Raw genomic sequence first — 15,477 nt, 5'->3', positions numbered from 1 at the left:
ACAGCCGCCTACATCATGGTGCTATCATGGTCGTTACCCGCCGTGGTTGCTTAGTGGCTATGGTGTTGTGCTGCTAAGCATAAGGTCGCGGGATCGAATCCCGGCCACGGCGGCCGCATTTCAATGGGGCCGAAATGCGAAAGCACCCATGTACTTAGGTACACGTTACAGAACCCCAGGTGGTCGAAATTTTCGGAGGCCCCCACTACGGAGTGCCTCATAATCAGAAAGTGGTTTCGGCACGTAAAACCCCATCATTTTTTTCATGGTCGTTTCGTTAACCTGGTAGGCTCCCGCACACTACTTCGCATAACATTGATTTGCACAGGGCATGTGATCTGCCCGCTTTTTTTTTTATCTCACGATTATCTCTCGCTGTGCAGTCAGTTTTCCAGCCGCTTCAAACCATAATCTTATATTAATTATGATATCGAAAATATTATTGCCGTATAACTTAGAATACAAATGACATTAGAGGAAAACAGGTATCTCATACTGGGAAAAACACATTTTGTGGAATAAGTACTGGATGCATGTAGACGACCGCGGAGTGAATTAGCTTTATGATAGCGGATTCAACTCGAATGATGGCATGCAACGGGCACACCTGTTCAGAATCTGTAACACGTCTTCCAATTAACGTTAATCCACGGTCAGACGGGAGGAACAGGATCCAGCCCGCATACAGCTGGGTCCCGCACAGGCCATATATACATTCATACATCTTCCTTTCCAGCACAATTGCATATAAGCTAGCGTTCCGCACGCGCAGGAGCGTCCCTCCTGGCGTGGCTGAGATGCTGGGTCACCACCACCTTCCTCCGGTCAAGATGCCCAAGGTCCACCCACGGCAGTCCATCCAGCAGCTGCTGCACGGCGTCGGTCACGGGGGAGCCTACACGAAGACCGAGAAAGGTGAGCGCATGCGCAAGACCCGTTCCTCTGCGTTTACGCACACACAGCTATAGCTCCCAAAGGACCTGCAATTTCACGCTGTGGAACGGCCCGCTAAGTTTATCGGGAAACGATCGCTCTGATACGCGTCCTGGACTACAAGTCTTGACGTCATACGTCGCTTGCGCCCGCATACGCCATCCGATGCCCACCTCAACAATATGATATGGTTCTGCTAACAACTTTTTTTTCTTTTGTTTTTTGTGTCTGAGACATGAGCCGTCGATTCATTGCCAAACTGAAGGGGGCTCGTACGGTTCGTGCAATATTGCCAAACATTCTGGCTCAAAGTGCATGCAACGCAACCTCCTTGCTCTTTTTCTTTTTTTGAAGTAAAGGTATTATTGCAAGCATTTACAATAAAAATTATAAATAAAAGTTACAGTAAAGTTTTTGCTGCGACAACAAATATATACGGACACTCCAGGTGCACTTTCGCCGTCGCCGTGATGTACCGAATAAAGTCCCAAAGTGCGGAGAATTAGCGACGCGCCTTTAGGAATTAAAAACGCGCCTTCGCTCATCAAGCCCCAAACCTTATCTTAGATACCGCCCACCCTCTTAACAAAAGCCCGGGAAACGAGCTGTTGCTATGAGCAAACCGTGCATTTTCGACAGCGGTATACTGTCCTACAACCGGTTGGAGAGCAACACTTATTTCACGTTTAACTACACAATGCCAACATGTCCTCCTGCTATGTGTTTTCGAATTGGCTGCGAGAAAGCAGCTGATGTATCGCTGTCGCCTCGGCTTTCTAAGTGTCAGCCGGCTGGCAGTATAGGTATGGTAAATAATAACTATAGTATACATATACCCTCAGGCCCATCGTGAGCGCAGCAGTGTGTTCCACGGCTTTTCCCGCGCGTTCTCCCTCACCGTGCGCGCACCCACACAAAGATGCGACTGAAAAGAGCGCGCCCCCCACACTAACGAGCTGCAGGCTACCGTCACCGGGGCGACTCGGGGCTGATAAATCGAGTCCGCTTGTCTGGATGCCGTCTCCGCGGTGGAAAACGCTTCCGCGCTCGGCCGCAGCCAAGACACCCGGGTCTCTCTCTCTCTCTCTCTCTCCCACCCGGCAAAGTGCTACCGCCGGCGAATGATGAATAAGCGCTGCGAAAGGCCGCAGCATGCAGAGCGCTGCGAAAACTGCAGCGTCGAGGTGATGCCGCAAGGCGTGATCTGTGCAGCAGCTGGAGAGCTTTTTGCACGGTGCGTTCAAAAAGAAAAAAAAAAGAAGAAGGAAAACAAATCCTTGTTTTCAGCACCGGTATATCGGATGCGCCGCGCGCTGTATTATTGACCGACAGCTTTCAAGGAGGGGGGGGGGGGGGGGGGTATAAGCGAAACAAGAAATGAGAAAAAAAGGAGTAACATACGGTAAGCGGATTGTATATAACAAAACTAAGTCGAAGAGACGGGCTCCTCTAAACCATGTAACTTTTATACGGTACATAAAGATGCACTGCGGACTATGAGTATACTGCGTTTATACCTTATGCGCCTGTACTAAACCTAATGTGATATACAACGGATACACCTCCCTGCTTCTTCTGTGTTTTCTTATTTCTCGGCTTCTTCCTCCATTATTCTAAATCCTCCCCCCCCCCCTCCCCCTCCGCGCCGGGTAACAAACCAGAAAAAATTGTCATGAAGTTTACCTTCCTGCCTTTCCATTATATTCAGGTTTGTTAATGTATATACAGGGCGTCCCAGGTAACTTTAGCCAGAGTTAAAATGCGAATATCACGTAGCTGGACAGAACCAAGGTAATCTTGTTTGCCGTCGCTTGTGCAATACGTGCTACATAAAAGCGTTTTTCCGAGTGTGAAAGAAGCCCGCGAATACACGCAAAATTCCTCGAGCGGCCAGTCGCGCGGCAATTTTGCCTGTATTCACGGGCTACTTTCACGCTCGGAAAAGCACTTTTATGCAGCACGTATCAAGCAACAGAAATCTGTATCGGGAGTTTTTCATGCCATTTTTTCATTGACACTTTTCATCTAATAATATTTGAGAAGTTGATTAATTAAGACTAATTATATAATTAGGTGGAATGAAAAAGATATTGGAGGACGCTTAAGCTTCGCCTTCAAGAGTGGAACGCGATAGCGTTATCGCACCCCGTTCACACCGCCCACTCATTCGCTCGCCATGCTCTTGACGAGACGAAGGGGAGAAGCAGGCGAGTGGCGCACCACCTGTCGGGGCAGCGCCGTTACAACCGGAAGTGTACTCATACGAGTTGTTGTTGTTGCTATGAGTGCATAATAGTGCGCGCCGTGTATTGTGATTAGGACGCCATAGTGCGCTCACGTGTATACTCTAGAGTACGTCGCAACTGTGCCTATTACGCGGCGCCTTTGGCATATTGTGGCACAAGGATTAAAGAAACAGGGAAATCTGTTTACAAGTTATGCACAAAACACAGGCAGAGCCGATCAAGTCCCTAACAACGTCGTCGTCTTCACCCCCAAACTAGTGGTCTTCTTGAACCTTGCTTTCAGCGTTCTAACATATGTCTGTGCGCCGTGGAAGCGCCGTGCTGGTGCTTCTTATGTGGACGATAGACTTAAGAGGAAGCTTTAGCTCGGGCCCAACTCCGACGCGGCCTATTCAAATACATGTAAAAACGCAAAAACGTTTTTCTGAGATAACCCCTGGACCGATTTTAATGAAATTTGTTGCATTTGAGAGAGAAAGTTAAATTCCAGTGACTGTTGGAAGCGGAATTTTGATTTAGGGCTTGAATTTTGTCAAAAGGATTTTCAAAAATTGAGACGTTTGAAAAATATAGAAGCACGAAGTTTACAAACTAATAGCTCTGCATCAAAAACGGATATCGCGATTCTGTAAACGGCATCCATTAGACCATTCAAAGCGGACAAATTTAATATGTCAGTTTACATCTTACGTGAATTTGTTACGTTGTTTAGGAAGGTTCTGCAAAAGTTGTAGTTACACATTACTCCATTTTTTGAGGTTCATGTGTAACATATCAATTTTGTCCGCTTTAGATGTGCTATCAGGTACAATTCACAGAATTGCGATATCATTTTTTCTTGCTGAGTTACGGAGTTGTAAACTTTATAGTTTCGTTTTCTGAAAATTTGCGATTTTTGCCAAATTTTTATAAAAATTGCACGACCTAAATCGAAAATTCGAAACCAACAGTCACTACATTTTAAGCTTTTCTTTTAAATGCAGCAAACCCCGTCAAATTTGGTGCAGTGGTTGCCGAGAAAAACGAATTCTCCTTTTACATGTATTTAGATAGGAGCACTCGAGCTAAAGCTTCCTCTTAAGGTATATGGTTCCCTGCGCGAGCCATATACAGTAACTGTAGTGGACGAAGACTGGTAGCGTTTAAGGTGGCCAACATTGAAGACGTCACGGTGTGGCTGGGCATAGCAAGCAATTCGATCTTAGCCTGTCTTTCTTACCGCGCACTACTGAGAATGGGCGGCAAACGCCTCTTGTTCGGAACAAATCAACAAACAAGCGAGCAAAAAAAAAAAAAGAGCGTCAATTCGACAAAGGCAGGCGGAAATATCGTGCTTATATATAAAGCCACGAGCAACTCCCACGCTATACGTTGTAATGCCGATGGCCCCAGACGTGGGATAGGATAGGATAGGATAGGATAGGATAGGAATAAACTTTATTTGTCTAACGCTTATTGCTGTTGGTGCCCGGGGCTAGGCTGCCAAGGGTCCATCACCCGAGGAAAATCTTCCGAGATACTCGACAATGCTTCATGGCCCGCTGGACGGCCCCGGACGTAACGTTTACCGAATGGAGACCTTTAACGTCCACTTACGTCTATGATGTTTTTTTTTTATCACAGCCCCTTTTGAAATGCAGCTGCAGCGGCCGGGACTGGAACCAGCGACCTTGAAATCAGCAGTATGGTAGCACGCCACACACATGAGCCATCGGGGCCTGTATATACGCGAAGGGTCCGGTGAGGCACTGAGCACGCTGTCGGTTGTAAAACGAATCCTTTCGCTTCGCTTTTTTGACACGCCCGCACTCGCGCGAAGTGGACCAGAGGCACATCTCCTCCCTCCCCCCCGCTTTCCCCTGTTCTTTACCGCTTCGTTCTGCCACTCCTTCACGATTCTCCTCCTCCTCCTCCTTGCAACGAGCCGCGAGCAGCACCGCGTCCTGCGTTCACTGAAACACAAGTAGCAGAAAGAAAAAAGAAAAAAAAGAAAGCAAGCATGCAAGAAAACTGTCGTCGGCTGGAATGCTAACATTGGCACAGCGGCACAGCGCTCGACTCTTCCACGTGTGTAGTATGGCTCCGCTCCGGTTTGTCGTGCCTTTTCCCCTCCATCCTTTTTTTTTTCTTTTCTTTTCTCGGGGCTATCTTTCCTTTCTTCTTCTTTTTTTGTTCTCGCCCGTGATGAATGTGTTCTGTTTTTGCGCGCCCAATCGGCGCGCTCAGTGCGCCATGTATAGTGTATATAACCAGCCGAGATGGAAGAGACGGGAAAGACGGAGAGGATAGAAAGAAAAGAAAAAGAGGGAAGGAAAGAGAAGCCCGTGAAGGGTACAATTAATAACTTGGGGCAAAACGAAGTAAAGGAGCAAGGAAGAGGAGAGGGATCGGGGAAATGGAGAGTCGTTGAGGAAGGAGCGGGAGGTTGCAGGCAGTAGAATAGAGAGAAAGGAGGCATGGGAAGGGGAGAGTTGGATGTCGTATATACCGCTTGAAAAAGTGGTGCGCCCCGGTCGTTACTTTAGTGCCTGTTTCCAGACCGTTAGCGTATACGTCCGGATCGCGTAGTTTACGCCGCATCCTTTCGTCTCGGCCGAGGAAGCGCGCGTCCGGAGGGCGAGGAAGGAGGAAAAAAGAAAGTGAGGGGAGGGCGAGTTGCGTAGGACCTCTACTGCGGTTGTGGTTGCGGCTGGCGCTCTGTGTGAATGAGGCCAACAAGTGGCACTTTCATTGTTGTTTTTTACTGACTTCTTCCGGTAATTCTTTCTCTCTCTCTCTCTTCCTCAGACACATGCTCTTTTTCACTCGCGTGCCATATACTTCAAAGCTGGACAAAAGAGGTCAGGAAGGAGGAACGACTTTATTTTTGTTCCCCGGAATAACGGCGCTCCGAAGGTAGAAAATAACTCTAGCGATCTATTGTGTCGAACCCTCGGTAGGAACCGCGGGACGTCGCGGAACCAGTGTTAGAACGAGCCGCGTTCCTTTCGTCTCCTAAATGCGTGTGCTCTGTTTCTGACCGACCTCTAGTTCAGCTCCATCCTTTACTAATGCGGCAAAAATTATTTAGAGCGATTGAGACACCACCGGCCACTTTCAGGCTGTCCCTGCGTCCCGAACCTTTCGCAGTGTTCTTTCAATTGTGTTGCCTACGAGTGAAAACGCTTTGGAATTCTAAACAGCGTAGTAACGTACTGGCGCTGCGATCTGGGCGCATAAGTGGAGGTAGAAACTATGACAGAAAAAACAAGGCTAATAAAAGAGAAATGGGACCACAATAAATGCACATGACAAGGCGCTGCAAGACTGGACGACAAAATAAACGCATTGTCTCTTCTCTTTCTCATCCCGCCTTTTTTTTTTTTTTTTTTACGCTGTATACGTCCATCTTGAAGCAGCACCAACAAGCTAAAGTTCAAGCACGTGGTCTTCAATTTCTACTCTGTTATCCGACGTTTTCTTTCGAAGTAAACGCAGAATACTTTACCGCTTCGGGGTCATTTAACGCCTCTCTAACGCAAAGCCCAAGACAGTTTTCTTCCGTTACGTATATTTCTAGGTTGCATCAATGTCCTTTAATTATTACTTTCACTGAATTCATATTGTTCGGCCCCAGGCTTCATTCCGCGTTCGGTGAAATTGAGTGAAATCGAACTACAAACGTTATTTGCCCCGATAGACTCACTCTTCCTGCCTGCTTGTGTACCATCGAAAACGCTACGGATGGGTCATTATAAAAGACCGTTGCCGCAGCCTTCATTTGACCTTCGCCCGCTGACGATGAAACATGTGTGCCTGCATGGCACGGAACGTGCGTTCCGACAATCGTGGAACACCCTTCTTTCCACATTAGCCCTTTCCTCTCTTTCGGTGCTCGCCCCACTGTCGCGCATGCGCGTACTCTCGCATGTAGTACTGCAGTTGCTCCTGTCCGGCCGTGTTTCAGCAATCTTGTCGATTCTCCTGCTTCTTGACGCCAACGATCAGCGCGCCGGAGGAAGAAGATAACCGCGTGCGAGCGTATATGCATACGAGGTGGTGCACGTGGGACTCGAGAGAAACGGTCTCGCTCCTTTGTCGCTACGGTAAAGTGGTGCACGCGTTCGCGCTGCACAGAGTTTTCGGTTATAGAGATTCGGGCCCCGACGGCGGGCCCATTTAGAGAAGCGAGCACTTAGCCGCATTCCTGCCCTCGGAGACGAAGCCGGCTAGGGCGAGCTCGCGGGCGCGCATCCGTCTCTGTCGAGGGAAGGGGAAAGGGCGTTTGCGGGGGAGGGAACCGGCGGGTTCGGTTCGGTACCGCGCCTGGCTGTTTCCGCCTTGTTGGGAGGCCCTCCCCGAGACGTCTGCTAGCGCCGAGGTCGTCGCTTCACTTCGCACTCAGGCGCGACCAGCGTCGCCCTCGGTGCTTTCCCTTCTCGCGCCGCTATCGCTTGATAAGTGCGGGGCATGATGATTTTAGTGGTTGCTCGAAGTGTGGGCACCGTGCGCTCAGGCTTTCCGTATACTGACAGCAGCGCCGAATCATCATATCGTGCCCGCACTGCGGCATGCGGCGTTCTGCTGCCGAGCACGCGCGAAGCTGGCCAGTTCATTTCCCGTCAGCAGCGACCGCTTTCCAGGTGGGAGTGAAAACAAAAAATCAACAAAAAAAAAAGAAAGAAGGAGAACTATCAATGCTTCGCGCGGTAGTCCAAGCATTGACAGCGAGAGCATGATTTAGCGTTGCACGTGAACTGTGGACTGGGGTTGTAGCTGTGGGCGCGACATGTTTGGCGCGACAGAACACGCAAGTCAATTCTGCTGCCGGACAGGAGAAACAGCGTCCCAGCAGCTACCAGGCGTCTCACAACGCTCGCCTGATAGGGAGCGCCGCCAGTGGCGTTGCATGCAGGCGGACCAGTGCATAGACTAGAATTCTGCTATCTGCCACAGCAGCTTTTAAAAATTTGGGAGTGTTCGCTGAAACACCCTGTATAATGTTCAATGTTACCAAGACCTTCACAATGCACACACGATGATGAAGGGCCAAGTCCTGTCATGCACCGCCAAACTAAAGTTAGCGCTGACACTGTGCGTACGCGATATAGGAGAATGGCATCAGTTCTGTTAATGCCCTTTAATCGCACAAGGTTGCCACGATATATCTGTACGATCGCAGCGCTGGATTGCCCATTAGTAATTTTAGTAGAAAAATGATTATACCCCAGCTTCCGAGATTGTAGGGGCGGGGAGGACTCACTACTCCGATCTTGGAGGCCACGCTTATGCTGATGAGCCATTCCTTTAATATGTTCCGTTCCTCGTTTCCTCTTGGCGCAGATGAAGACGTGGAGCAACTCAGCAACAGCGCGCTGTTCTCTCGCGTGCTGGGGGCCACCGGCCCCGTGTCCTCGTCGTCGTCAGCTGGTCCCGCGGGCTGCCCCGTGAGCCAGCCGTATCCGACCGAGCTGTGCGGCTACTCGCCCGCCTACGACAACTACGTGTACCAGATGAAGATGGAGTCGCGCACGTCGCCCTACGGCCGACCAGCCGCTCCTCCGCCGACTCCGGCCACAGCCGCAGCCGTAGCAGCAGCCGCTGCGGCAGCCTCTTACCCCGGATACCACCACCCTGCGGCTCCGGCCGGAGCTCAGGCCTACAGCGCCCTCTATCAGCCCCGAGTGAAGCAGACGACGGGATACGACTATTCGACGCGGTGACGACCCGCAGGAGGCTCCGAACGAAAGAAACGAGAATGGAGTGTTCGTTTTGAGAATAATTAAGAACTCTCCAAGTCCGTCCAGAGGTTGTATGACCAACGTGACAGAAGGGACGAGAGGCACAATGTACAGATATTTTTCAGAGCGTTGAGGACGTACGCTTGTTACTATTGTGTTGGTCGACATACGCTGGGCGTTCAGAGCATAGAAAAGATCCCGAGAACATTTTTCAGCGTTAGCATTTTTCCCCCTTCCCTTCGTGAGGACGACATAGCCGGCGTTGCTATATAATCAGCGATAAGAACATAGAATCCCGGAAAACGTATAAGATATGGTGCTTTCTAACCTTTCTCGCAGAGTGTTTTCGGTTTACTCTCTGGCGTCATAAATCTCGACTAAAGCATGTGCGAAAATGGAAATGTGTGCGATAATATTAATTACGTGGTTTAATTAACAGAGCGAAGTTCGAATATAATCCGTATATGCGCCTTGTTTAAATTACGCGGCCTTAGTAAAGAATCAGAACCTCACTGCGCATTTCCTAATGCTATCCAGGCCACGCGGCATGCGTTTTCGATCAGCTGCACATGTGGATATTTATCTACGCTATCGTAACGTTGCTGTCTTGCGACCTCACGCTACTGTCGAGTGCGCTAAATTCGTCGCTTTCAGAAACCGAAACCGCATTCTAAGGATGTTAGAAAAATTCGTTATTCGACTACTTAACGTGAGCTGACATGCGAAAAGGAAGTACAGAAATAACTGTATCGAAGGCCATCTTCTACCTCCCTAACCAGTGGGTACGTGGTGCTGGTCCCGCGCATTCTCACTGCGATGCCAACGTCTATTGTAGTGCACAGACACGGGTGGAAAATGTATATGTTACAGTGCCTGCGTGAATTTAGGTAGAATCAACCTTCGGAAACAGCAGTAACTGTTTTGTGATAGATATATAGGCGAATGGTGCGCGATTTCTCACTCTTGGTAATACAAAGTTCACCACGATGCCGCTGTGCCTGTCAACCTCCCATACGTTTGTTTCGTGTGCAATCGAATTGTGCAATAGAATAGCTAGCCTTTACACTGCATATATCGATGGTCCACGCCTTTGTTACGGCCATTTGGACGAAAGTGCATTAATATATCAAATGAACTGACTGTGTATGCTATGTTCACACGTCGGTGCCTTCAACTACATGTTCGTTTGTCTGCCCCGAGGCAAAGAATGCTGGGTATCACAGCGTCGTTACTGGCGGCCTAGCAGCCGCCGCGCAATTGTGCCTTATCAGTCGGTATACCGTGCCTTCGTTGCCCCCGCACGCGCGCAGCAATTTGTACTGGTTTACACTGTGTACCGTCGATGGCGCGAATCTCTGAGGCACACGTGTTACGAGGACGTGCACCGGTTGTCGCTCCCATCGCCGTAACAATGTTATTGTGATTGTACAGACTTGAAATGAAAAAAAGTAAAGTGTACATTGCGTAAACGTGAGCAGTGTGGTTTCTCGGCGTCGACCTGTTCTGAAGTAGTTGCAGTAATAACGTTTCTATTGAGGGGGTTGGCCTTAAGATCTACGAGGTGACCAACAGTGTTCACAACGGGATGTCCAAACCGGCCTCCAAGACAGCGAGAGATGAAGTGCCGCAACACGAGGTGCCGTTCAGCCGTGTCTGCACGCAGTTTTCGTCCTGCATGATGACATATTGGTTCGGGCGACGTGACGACGACAAATAGTTGCAGTAGCTGGGAAACTCGATCCACGGAAAGTGTGACGCCTCCACGTGCTCATCGTCTTGATGGCAGAGGGGGCAGCTAACGGCCAGTTAGTTGGGATCACCAGCGCTGCTGTTTCTCCCGACTCTTTTTGTGACGTGAGTCGCTATAGGGCGGCACCCAAACGAGCCCTGCATAGCATCAGCTCGCCTTTTCTGGTTTGCCCGCGAGGCCGCAGAGCACGTAAGAATTAGGGAACGTGGCTGAAGACAGAGGTAGTTTTCGTGGCCTAAGAGGTTGAATGTGAGTTCGGCACGCAGTTCATGGGCAGTGCATTCTGAGCAATTGCTATGCAGCGCTCTAAATTTATAGTGGGAGGGCACAACGAAGTGCTGCGCGTTTGATATTAGCTTAACATAATACTTAACATAACAGGAGCCATCAAATAAGAAATAAACTTATGTTTCCGTCTGCGTGGTGTGTTGAGTCATATGACGTTTTACTGCAGCGAATTACCTCTCGGGATAGTGCGACGTTGGGCTAGTTGGTTTATGCTTGAAATGTGTTTCTGGCTCAAGAAAAACTGAACATAAAGAAGGGCTCCAAGAGCTCTTGATGGAACGCCAAGTAGCTTGATTATTTAAGCCAACGTGCACAGCTGCCATTGCCGCTGGTGTTCACCGTCTATTGACTCCTCGACATCGAAGCCAACCATTCCTGCAAGTTCTTTCAGCAAACAGCGACAGTGACTTTGCGCGTTCGCGAAAAAACGCACGTGATGTCTGCAGGTATACTGGCCCCGCGGGGCACACCTGCACGAGGCTCTTTATCTCGACGTGTGAACTTGAGCACACTAATGTTAGTCCAGCGTACAAAATATGGACGCCGTTTACCGAGAAGGTTGTTTCACCTGCACGTGAGTGAGCATGCGGCGAAGCAGCCTTATGAATGCATACACAGGAACGTTGCTGTTGAAGGAAAACCAGGAAGAAAAACAGTTGACTGACTGACTTTCTTTCTTTCTTTCTTTCTTTCTTTCTTTCTTTCTTTCTTTCTTTCTTTCTTTGATATGGCGAAACAAAGTATGCGTGTACAGACAACAGACATGGGTGTACAGTAGCAGAATTTGACCCTATTGTCCACGAGATCGCGCTATAGGTGGCAGCACCGTCTCCGCGTTAGTGTGGACGGGCGCTCGGCGGTGCGCAAAGAAATGTACACAGCGGTGGTTTGCTGTGAGCGACCTGGGTCACTTGTTCAGTCCACACGCACACACACACGCACACACATACACACATGTAAATCGTGTGTTACGGCATGGAGCAACAAGATAGTATTATCCCATTTAATGAAATGCCCAGTTCACGTATATGCTGCCGTTATGAATAATTGTCAGTCGGAGTTTGTTTCCTGAGAGTAATCGGATTTTAGGCAGGCAGGTAGGCTTTGACACCATACACATATCGCTATGGAGATAACCACCAATATCATTTTCACTTTATTTCTCACTGCGTGGGTAGGGGGAAACGGGAGTAACTAGATACTGTTAAACTTTAGTTCTAGACATTTCGTTTCTTTAAAGCTGTACGCCTTTCCTGTGAGAAACGATAGCTCTCTTAAAAATCGTTCTGTGATAAAATGGCACCATTCAGGGATACTAAAATTTCAATATTCTGTATTTTTCTGTGTCTGTATTCTAAATGTCTTCTTCTTTCTTCTTTTTCTGCTTGCTTACGGTTTAGGTGCATTTGCGTAACCCTGTGCAGCACGCAATACAAGGAGTGGTGTCACAAACACAGACGCGGTTTTGGGTTTCGGCCAACAAGTGGCCTCGCCAGCATTTTTCTGCAATTAAAGCGAATTCTTTGCTCCACAACTCAGTCGCCAAACCAGCTCCCTTACAAAAGCGCATAGCATTTACGGCATGGAGGACATGCTGCACACTGGAGTAGTTTACAATATCTACAGCACCGAGGACGTGCCGTAAATTACTACTCTCGTTTGGTATGGCTTACAACAACAGAGCAATGTACGAAAAAAGAGGTTGCAGTTTCACCCGAAAGGGCACCGATGGCGATAACAAAAATTGGAGGACGCTTAAGCTTCGCCTTCAAGAGTGGAACGCGACAGCGTTCCCGTCGACCCGCCAAGGGGTGTAAGACAATGGGCTACGGCGCAGCGATCACTTACGAGGCGCCCCGCATCGGACGCGGTGAGCGTGGAGCAACGGAGCGTTCGGCGCGGCAACGAAACGTGCGCCTGAGCAAGCGGAACGAACCAAAGAACTCGGTGTCTCGGAGCCCCGGGGAAACGATGCACGCCAGCCAAACGTCGTGATCGGCACGGGCAGAGAGATAGACAGATAGTGATCTAAAGAATGGAAGGACGCTTGATTCTGCAACCCGTGAGGGAGCAAGGAGAAACGTCGTCAGGGGAGAGGAGTCCGGCATGCGACGCGCCTCGCATCTGTCCCTGCACAACCCCAATGCGCGCGTGGCGCGCCACCTGTCGGGGCAGCGCCGTACATTGAGAGGAGGGGGTCTTCTGTGTTTGCCGCAAGATGGCTCTGCGTGTGCGGAAAGCGCTGAAAAAGTGTAGCGGAAACGCACTTCGCTACTCGTGTAACTGCGACTTCTGTAAGTTACATGTTCATAATTACCGATATACACCGCAGTATAACTTTCTACGGCTCGTTTCTAAGGCAACACCGCATTCACTAGAGGCGCTTTTGCACCGCTTTAAAGCATCGAACTCGTGGCTGAGTGGTAACGTCTCACACTCCGGAGACCCTGGTTCGATTCCCACCCAGCCCATCTTGCAAGTTAATTTTTATTCATGAAGTGCCTGCCTGGATTTATCGCTCACGGCCAACGCCGCGGACGCCGACACCGACGCCGACGACACCGGCTTTTCTGCGACACGAGCTCCTTAACGCTGTCGCGTTAATACAATCGAGCCTCAGTACAACGAGCACCTTCGTTGCGAAAAATGTGTTGGCTATGTCGACTCGTTATAATTGCTCTTGCCCTAAATAATCTAACGACAAAGAACTGAGCAAGGCGCAATGGACCCTTTATACCCAAAAATGACCCACCCCGTGTTTGTTCGCAGAAATCGGTGATTGAGGTCTGCTAAGTAGTGTCGACTGGATGATTGCCAGTGCTCTGCAAAAAAAGTGGCAGGCCTGCGCGTCACACCGGAGCACAGTCAGGCCGTAAGCTAGAGGAGCGGCTCCATAGGAGCCCGATTTTCGGCAGCGCGCACTAGAGGGTCGGCGAAGTGTCATCGCGCCATTTTCAAGAGAAAGATCTTAACCGTCCGTCTGGCGTCGATGGCAAGCTGCGGCTTGAGCTGCAGCTTGTCCTGCTCTATGCACATCGGTCTGATGAGCCCGCTGTCGCCTGGTTGCAGCGGCACGCGTAGCTCTGCGATTCGCTTCTTCAGCAGTGGTTCGTACCTTGCGAGGAGGCGCCATAACGTGTACCGAAGAGTAAACACAGGTATCCAGACAGCGCGGTGCACGTGTCACATCCTTTGACCCGCGGCACGAAACGATGCTGTTCTTGTTCCCTAGTGAAATGGCGCAAGCCACTCTGGGTGATTGATCCTGAATCGGGCTGGGAAAAACTGTTATAATCTTTCTTAGAGAAATAAGATTAAATTAATTAAGTATCTTGAAAATGGCATTTAAAGAGTCTGCTGTTGCAGATGTGAATGACCAAATGTCTGAGTATTACAGAAAAAGGTTATGCGAGCATAAAAAGTATTACGAAGAATTTCAGCATGCATTTCTTTTCGTCTCACGCAGAAAGATGCAAAGGGCTTCACAAACGTTCCTGTGGCTGTAACCAAGTATGGTGGCCCCAAAGGAAAGGATTACTGGAAGAGTTAAATTCGAGCCGAGGTCTTGAAAGGGTTCCTCAAAAAATCTTTTCCTTCGAATAATGAACCGGCAGCATATCAAAAAGAAGTGTTGCAGAGATTCACTCTCATTGCATAAAGGACACAAAGGCGATACAGCCAGACCAGACCTGTATACTAGAAATAAAGATTCAGTGGGGGGACTCGGCACCGTAGTCTCATAATGGTTACGTAATGGTTACTTTTCTTTACACCGAAGCTGCGTATATTAAGGGCTGTAGTTCCCCAGGATCGTGTCCGTGTGTAGACACGAAACTCCCCATACGTGGGCCGATCCCGAAGATACTGCAATGCAGGGCCGACTAGCGGTGGAGGTGAAGCAGGCGTTAAGCATTCCCCTTGCGTGGGCTGATCCCGAAGATAGTGCAATACCGGACCGACTCGCAGTAGAGGTGAAGCAAGCGTTAAGCACTCCGTATACGCGGGCCGATTCCGAAGATAGTGCAATGTCCGGCCGACCCGCGGCGGAGGTGCAGTTCGCCATTAAGGGTCCCACATACACAGCTTCGCTGGTCATCATTCTTCACAAAGTGAAAGGGCATTGAGTTTTTTCTAGTGGAGCATCATTTGTTGTTCCAAGGAAAATTGAGATGCGGGAAATCAAAAGCCAGCGACGATGATTGCGCGAAGTTATTTTCAGTATAGTACAGTTTCTGAATCGCGCCGCAATGATGAAAGCTGACGTAGGTAAAATGGGGATTATAGGGCCATCGCGGGATGCTACTGTGAGTGCATCTGCATATTCCTTTAAGGCTGGATCTTTGTGGCCTGCCACCCACAGTAAACGAACGGGACGTAAGTGTCTTGAGGAGAGAATAGGCTGTTTCTAATGAACCTGACAATTTGGACGTGGTTAGTGAAGAACAGACAGACAGACAGACGGACAGACGGACGGACGGACGGACGGACGGACGGACGGACGGACGGACGGACGGACGGACGGACAGACAGACAGACAGAC

The 15,477-nt window shown here is 49.4% G+C and overlaps 1 protein-coding gene across 1 annotated transcript in view; it reads left to right on the top strand.

Moving 5' to 3' along the window:
* org-1 (T-box transcription factor 1) overlaps positions 1 to 10,368 on the top strand; it is a 92,057-nt gene extending 81,689 nt beyond the window's left edge. Inside the window, exons 7-8 of the mRNA XM_050186981.3 lie at positions 773 to 915; positions 8,502 to 10,368. Coding sequence (XP_050042938.1) covers positions 773 to 915; positions 8,502 to 8,881 — 523 coding nt within the window. The 3' untranslated portion in view covers positions 8,882 to 10,368. The remainder of the gene's footprint in view (positions 1 to 772; positions 916 to 8,501) is intronic.
* The last annotated feature ends 5,109 nt before the right edge of the window (positions 10,369 to 15,477 follow it).

The sequence above is a fragment of the Dermacentor andersoni genome, chromosome 3 (assembly GCF_023375885.2).
Source record: "Dermacentor andersoni chromosome 3, qqDerAnde1_hic_scaffold, whole genome shotgun sequence".
Lineage (NCBI taxonomy): Eukaryota > Metazoa > Arthropoda > Arachnida > Ixodida > Ixodidae > Dermacentor > Dermacentor andersoni.
Note: the sequence above shows the minus strand (reverse complement) of the source record. Positions and strands in the feature narration are given on the sequence as shown.